At 35.3% G+C, this 8,102-nt stretch overlaps 1 protein-coding gene across 1 annotated transcript; it reads left to right on the forward strand.

The window, feature by feature from the left end:
- Nucleotides 1-2,225: 2,225 nt before the first annotated feature.
- On the forward strand, nucleotides 2,226-5,313 carry LOC144961316 (uncharacterized). Its single transcript, XM_078894552.1, has 5 exons — nucleotides 2,226-2,232; nucleotides 2,691-2,761; nucleotides 3,215-3,323; nucleotides 3,702-3,821; nucleotides 4,724-5,313. Exons 1-5 carry the CDS (start codon nucleotides 2,226-2,228, stop codon nucleotides 5,194-5,196), a joined length of 780 nt encoding a protein of 259 aa, XP_078750678.1. The 3' UTR covers nucleotides 5,197-5,313.
- Nucleotides 5,314-8,102: the final 2,789 nt, after the last annotated feature.

An 8,102-nucleotide genomic window follows, 5' to 3' on the forward strand; every position in this document is an offset into this window, starting at 1 on the left:
GGTTTAAATTTACAAATTTTTACTTCACCATAACTCCATAACTGGTACGTTACGTTAATTCTATTCTTAATCATTATTTCAGATATGGCAACATATGGCAGAAGGATGCTGCAAGCATCCCTTGACAAGCAAAATCTACAAGCGGAGCAAGCATCCCTTGACAAACAAAAATTACATCAAGCGGAATCTCAAACTCAATGTAAGAATAAAAGAGTAGTCATAGAGTTATCAGTTATCAGACTTCTTCATTTGCAGCTTTCGTAAAGGAATCAAGAGTGTTCACGTAAAACACAGTTAAATGTTTGCAAAAATAATCAACTGAAGTGCCATACAGTGTTGTGTATGTTTAATTCAGAAAAGTGAGTGGAGCAGGCACTTATGTTGGTAACAACAAGATATGAAGTGAATAGAAAAGTGCCAGAAGACAATAGAGAATAAAAATTTTTTCGCGGCGGTGGTGGGGTTTGAACCTGCGACCTTATTGGTACGACAACTCCGCCTGGCAGGTGAGAGCGTGGCTCTACCGTGTGAGCTATCCACGAACACAAAAATATTCGTTTCAAACTCAAAGTCATTACTAGATCCCTCTCTCACCCACTTCTTGAGACCGCCGATTCGTTCGTACACCACCATCGCGAATAATTTTGACCAGCAGTTAAGCTTAATAGCCAATATTCTCAACACAAACATATAACATAGAAACGATTGAGACATTGAGTATGCTCCGGTGTATGGGGTGAATTTTTAATTCAGAAAAGTGAGTGGAGCAGGCACTTATGTTGGTAACAACAAGATATGAAGTGAATAGAAAAGTGCCAGAAGACAATAGAGAATAAAAATTTTTTCGCGGCGGTGGTGGGGTTTGAACCTGCGACCTTATTGGTACGAGAACTCCGCCTGGCAGGTGAGAGCGTGGCTCTACCGTGTGAGCTATCCACGAACACAAAAATATTCGTTTCAAACTCAAAGTCATTACTAGATCCCTCTCTCACCCACTTCTTGAGACCGCCGATTCGTTCGTACACCACCATCGCGAATAATTTTGACCAGCAGTTAAGCTTAATAGCCAATATTCTCAACACAAACATATAACATAGAAACGATTGAGACATTGAGTATGCTCCGGTGTATGGGGTGAATTTTTAATTCAGAAAAGTGAGTGGAGCAGGCACTTATGTTGGTAACAACAAGATATGAAGTGAATAGAAAAGTGCCAGAAGACAATAGAGAATAAAAATTTTTATTCTCTATTGTCTTCTGGCACTTTTCTATTCACTTCATATCTTGTTGTTACCAACATAAGTGCCTGCTCCACTCACTTTTCTGAATTAAAAATTCACCCCATACACCGGAGCATACTCAATGTCTCAATCGTTTCTATGTTATATGTTTGTGTTGAGAATATTGGCTATTAAGCTTAACTGCTGGTCAAAATTATTCGCGATGGTGGTGTACGAACGAATCGGCGGTCTCAAGAAGTGGGTGAGAGAGGGATCTAGTAATGACTTTGAGTTTGAAACGAATATTTTTGTGTTCGTGGATAGCTCACACGGTAGAGCCACGCTCTCACCTGCCAGGCGGAGTTCTCGTACCAATAAGGTCGCAGGTTCAAACCCCACCACCGCCGCGAAAAAATGTTTATTCTCTATTGTCTTCTGGCACTTTTCTATTCACTTCATATCTTGTTGTTACCAACATAAGTGCCTGCTCCACTCACTTTTCTGAATTAAAAATTCACCCCATACACCGGAGCATACTCAATGTCTCAATCGTTTCTATGTTATATGTTTGTGTTGAGAATATTGGCTATTAAGCTTAACTGCTGGTCAAAATTATTCGCGATGGTGGTGTACGAACGAATCGGCGGTCTCAAGAAGTGGGTGAGAGAGGGATCTAGTAATGACTTTGAGTTTGAAACGAATATTTTTGTGTTCGTGGATAGCTCACACGGTAGAGCCACGCTCTCACCTGCCAGGCGGAGTTGTCGTACCAATAAGGTCGCAGGTTCAAACCCCACCACCGCCGCGAAAAAATTTTTATTCTCTATTGTCTTCTGGCACTTTTCTATTCACTTCATATCTTAGTGTTGTGTATGGTCATTCCATAGAGATTGTGACTTGGGTCAAATGTGAAAGTTTATGATACTTAGTTTAGGTACCTACCAACTACTGTAGTTCATATAAGAGACTGTTTGACAAATTAGTTTTGTGTTGTCACATTAAGAAATGCGGTGTAACACCACTCGCCATCCCCACCCAATTACATTATAATTTTACTGATACTTAGCCAACTAATAGTCATTTCACTGTTCCTGTAATGCATAGAGCATGAGCGGGCAGTTGAAACAGTATAAATATTTACATCTTGAGTTTTGGTGCGGTCCGAGGATTCGATCCACTGACCTACCACTCCCTAGTTGGACGGTCTTCCAATTGAGTGAAAGTTTAAGCTGTTACATTTAAAGCTAAGCAGCAGGTATTGATCATAAGATTTTATACAATATTGATCATTTAATTCTTCCACTTGGGCCATAGAAATTAAATATAGTTGACTTTTATGTATGATGTAAGCCAACCCTGTGATGGAACAACACTTGGATTTTGATGTTAATCATTTACTACGTAAAACAGTTTTTCAATAAAATTCATTTATAACATTGATACAATATTATTTTATTCATTCCCCCTTAGATAAAGGTGCAGTGAATGCCAAAGTAGAAGAATGGCTGGACACTTTCCCATCCATAGTAGAATGTTCAAAGGTAAGTTTATTCCAACAAAATACAATGCCTCATTTTGTTTTTATTAAAAAATAAGTAAAATAACGTCAATCACTTACTTTATATTATGTTGGGTATTCTTCTTCAACTGATTTTATAGTGTAACAGCTTTTTTAAAAATCCTAATAAATATTGGAATGTAACATCTAATGATCAAATACAATCTAAGTCATGGCTTATTTGGATATTTTGATTAACAGCAATTGAGACAATGAACTTCTGGGTTTACATGACACTAAATTTGTGCATTTTGCAAATCTTGTGGTATTTTGTTGAAAATAGTTTTTTCCTTTCAAGTATGCACCATGTCTAACCTTTTAAAAATGCTGATTTTAAAATTTGCTTTACTACATCTTCTCTCACTAGGACATTAAATTAGTATCCCCATGCTCAATGTTTAAATTTAAACATCTTTATATTCCTAATATTTTAAAGGTTTCCGGCAGTGTTGGTGTACCACCATCTGAGACCATATTATCTGAGCACCTTGACTTTCCAGCACTTCACTGTGATCTTGTGCAAGATGAGGATTATTACCCACCTGGTAAGGAATCATCACCACAATCATGTTTTAATGCTTTCAAGTCATGATTTTATTTTACACAACATATGTTCAAGTCAATTTTTTTTTAAAAAGGACTTACAATATGATACAGTGGTTTAAGTATAAAAGATGCATAGTAACAAAAACTTTAATCATTATTGGTAGTATTGATTATGCTGTTATGATCTTTTATGAATTTGATACAATTGATTAAAAAGTACTGCATTCAAAATAAAGAGAAACTTAAATGTGAAGTTTTTTTTTTTTTAAATTTGGTCGAGAGTATTTATGTTAGATCATAATATATTTCAAGTTATTAATATTTGAATTTACTCAACTTCTACTTCATTTTAAATGTAATCTAATTTTCACCACAAGGCTCACTTTCAAAATTGAATTATCATATTTTAGATGACTCTGATTCTGATGAAGATGAAAGTATGGTAGACTCCAGTTCTGAGGTGATTGATAACCAAGGTGAAACAGAAAATACTTATGGTAAGGTTAATTCCTTGTGTACACCTGTTTTTCTGTATTTGAAAGAGATCGATATGAAAGCTGTGTGTTTGATTATTATTCCTATTAAAAGTAAAGGTAGCATTTAGATATATAGTGATTTTCACCAAGGTCTCAAAGCGATTTACAACATATCTTTGTCTTGACATGTCACTGCAAAACAATAATGACACTTGGGGACAATGCCTGCATGGCGATTGGTGCATCTTACAATTTTTCAGGACACCACAAAGCAACACCTGCCACTTTAACATGAACTCATGAAACGAACACGGAACTTCTAGCTTAACGTTCATCTCTGATACGATGAGGAAATGCGTGTGAAATGTATTTCCAAGGACATAAACGCCGGTCTAACAATTTTCGTATCGTGCTTGGATGCGACCCACGCATGTCACCGGCCTGGACCTTTTTGTAAGATAGTTATGATGTTGACATCAGTGCCAGCGAATGAATAGCAGAAAAGTGACGATACAAAGTGTTATATATGTTGACCATAGTTGTTCTTATTGAAATCAAAGACTTCTTAGATATGGTAATCTAATAATATAAGCGGAAGTAAAGGAAGTAGGATGATACACTCAATAACTGACAGATTCTAGAAGAAGCAGACCCAGACGAGCTTTTCTTTTGTTTTAATTAATTAATGGTAACTAATTATGGTTTCAAAACATTCCGAAATCAATCCGAATTTAGTTTTATTTATCTACCAAATTTCAATTGCTGCACTAATGAAATCTGCAGCTTTCTTTAAAAATTAGGGCTATTTTTCAAAAACTAGTAATGATGCAATGCATTTATCATAAATGTGCGATTTTAGATATTAAGCCTATTTATAGTTTTATCACCCATTCTATCTATTTCTATTATCATTTTTATTTCAGTATCCCAATCAAAGTCCAGAGGCAATAAGGATGGCTATTTCTTAGAAAAGAGACAGTACTGCTTTTTTTGTCAGAATGGTCAGCTAAACCTGGCAAGGCACATATCAAAAATACACTTTCAAGAGAAGGAGGTTGCTGCTATGTTGTCTTATAAGGAATTAGGTGAAATGAGAAAATATCAATTGACACTAACGAAACTCAGGTGGGCAGGAAGCTTTAAACATAATATTAAAATTTTAAATGCTGGTGGAACCAATATTATGGTTGTAAAAAGGCCAAGTAAAAAAAGGAGAGCTGACAAATTCTTTCCATGCCCCCACTGTTATGACTTTTATTACAAAGCAGAAATGTGGAGGCATGCAAAGGAATGTCCTCTTAAGGATGGAATTACTGAAGAAGAAAAGGATAAATCTGTTCTGAAACAGTCAAAATTGTTATTAGATTCTGCATGTCTTCACACTGATGGTTGCTGAGAAATGATGCGTGGGCTAATTGCGGGGATGAGGCCGGACAGTGTTACTACAGTGGCAAGTAATGATATTCTGTTATAAGTTAGGAGAAATGTTGCTGAAAAAGTACGGCCCATCTAAGAAGAATGACATTTCTCAGAGAATGAGACAGCTTGCGCATTTATTAATTGAATGTAGGGACTTGGTAAAAGTGCAATTGAGATTTGCAGATTTATTGTGCGGAAAACACTTTGATACTTGTCTAGAAGCTGCTTCAAATCTCTGTGGATTGACCATTACGCCTGATGGAAGAAGAATATTCACGATACCTTCTTTAGCACTCAGACTTGGACACCTAAAAAAGATTGCCATTGTAAAGAGGGATTCTTGTCTACGAAAGGATGATATCGAACAAGTAAAAGAAACAGAAACATTTGAAAAGCTGTTAATTGACGAATGGACAGATGCTGTTTCAACCAATGCTTTAAACACGTTGAAACGGCGCAAGGATCAAACTGTTGAGCAATTACCGGAAACAGAGGATTTGCTAAAGCTGAAAGACTTTCAAGCTAATGTCATTAAGCAAGCAATGTCACAGTTAACAGATTCTCTTTTTTACAACACTTGGCGACATCTAGCACAAAATGTCCTTGCAAGACTTATATTTTTCAACAAGAGAAGAGCTGGTGAAGTGGCCAGAAACAGAATTTTGCTATTAACCGCAAATTTTTCTATTTTAAAAAAAAAAAAAAAACCCAAAAAGTTCCATGTTGGTATATTTTGCTCTTTTTCTTGTCAAATTTTAGTTTCAACTGGGACAGATTAGACAAAAATAATTTTTAAATGTCTCATCCACCAATATGTTTGTATTATTATATTATCTTAATATTCTTCCTCCTTTTATACTATATTTTGTATTTTAGTTACAGAAGCTTTAAGCAGCTGATGATTCAGGTATCGGTTTAAAATCAGCACCAACAAACTAAATGCAAATTGAAGTGAGCACTTTGCCCTGAAGATATATCCATCAAGATCTCAAATAAGAAAAAGGAATTCTCCTTTTGCCTCAAAATCAGTTGCAAAGATTAAATCAAAGCAGCAGTATTGCATAATAATGGCCAATTCTGAAATCCATACTTTGTGAAAAATATCTCGAATTTTGTGGTGGGTCATGTAATTTGGTTTAATTAGTTTGTGAGCTATGTAAATGTACATGTGTATGTTTTTTGTGGTGTTAATTTTAATTGTTCCCCTGGCAGCTTATATCAATATCAACTGTGTGGTTTTTTTTTATAACTCAGAGGATTTGGTACAACTGATCAAATTTGTTTTTGGGTATTTGCAGAGAATTATGTATGTTTTTATTATTGGGGACATTAGGTAATAAGGACTTGGTGAAATTCATGTCTTTTGGTCTTTTCATTGGGCAGTTCTTAGTCATGAAAGATGCACGTGTCTATTTAATCTCTATTCAGACAAAAATAATCGACGTTAATATTCATACTGTTTTATTTGTTCTAGTTCTTATTCTGGGCATTGTTATCTCACCATTCAGTTACATGGAGGCTTTGATTTTACTCAAAGTGATGTATGGGTCGTCTCTTAGCTGCTACTTACTGATATATAAATTGTAATTGGTCGTTTTCCAGTTAAATATTGTAATCTTAATATCATTGACAAGGATCAGTCTTTGGTCAAATATGAATGTATTTTTAAATGAATGTATAGTGTGGGTATGGGTCACGCTCAGGTATTTTATCTACCTGGGTTGGGTTCCTGACCTCCCATAGTGGGCAGGGAGGTACTTACTGTCTTCTATCTATTTTCCAACTAGCTTTCTGTCTTTGTCTTGGAATGAGATTACTTGGTTTTGTCCTGGCCCTGACCGGATACCCTTGGTGAGAGGGAAACAATCAAATGTATAGTTAGTTTTGGGAGAGATATTTTTTTCCTTGTAAATCATCTCTCTGTTATGTAATGTATTATGTTTTGTTTAGATCTTATATATGACTTATAATCATTTGAGTGTATTCCCCTTAGTGGGGACCTGTGCTTGTGACTGGATAAAACTTTTAGGTGATCTCAAACTAAGTACTTTGATAGTGTGCTCTTGGAATCTGCATCTGTTCCCTATTTGAATCAATTCCCTTGTCTTATCTTTTCATGGGTGCTTTAATTGTAATTTTTGAACCTTTTACTATCCCATTTTCTTCCTTTTTACTGGCGCTGGAATGACCTTAATGTGTTGCAAGCGCCGTAAAACCATTAAAAACATTTTATCTTCGGTCGTCTCTGGGGCATTCTTCCTATTTTAAATTTCTGGAAGTTGATAAGTCTTAATTATGTTTGGTGGTGTTTTATGTGCTTTTGTTTTTGGTTGAATTTCATTTTTGCTAAAACGATATTTTATTTTGTTTTGTTTTTATTTTTATTACTTCAATATTTAAAATAAAATAAAATTATTTGTGAACATTACACAATGCTCTGCTTACTTCCTTATACTAAATGGTCATTCTAGTCAATCGAAATTTTGGCTGATAATCAATAGCAGCTATCTCCATTTACCCTTGTAATTAAGCTTGGTAATCAAAACGTCTCTCTCCAGAAGTTTTGAGTATTATCAAACATGAAAAAGGAATGATATATTAATGCATAGAATCTTCTGTAATTTAATGTAAAAGTGTGTTTTAACCAGTACTGAGTCCACCAATTAACATAATGAAAAGCATGGAGATAGAGCCTTGTTGATTCCCTGCCAATGAATAGTTGTTGGCTTTTCTTGAAGTTAAGGGATGTGCATTCGAGCACTATAAGCTTAGAGGAAAAGAGAGCTCCTTAAAATCTGTGTGGCCCATAAAGCTGGATCTTAACTCACTCAACCTTAGAGATTGTTGTTACTTTTCAAATTTGATAAAAAATGTATTAAAAAT

Source organism: Berghia stephanieae, unplaced genomic scaffold (genome assembly GCF_034508935.2).
Source record: "Berghia stephanieae isolate SIO BIC M18660-M18661 unplaced genomic scaffold, UCSD_Bste_1.3 scaffold21, whole genome shotgun sequence".
NCBI lineage: Eukaryota > Metazoa > Mollusca > Gastropoda > Nudibranchia > Aeolidiidae > Berghia > Berghia stephanieae.

Coding starts and splice junctions, on each gene's coding strand:
- LOC144961316 (XM_078894552.1), top strand. Junction 2,762..3,214: donor CCATAGTAGAATGTTCAAAG/GTAAGTTTATTC, acceptor AATATTTTAAAG/GTTTCCGGCAGTGTTGGTGT. Junction 3,822..4,723: donor TGAAACAGAAAATACTTATG/GTAAGGTTAATT, acceptor TTTTTATTTCAG/TATCCCAATCAAAGTCCAGA.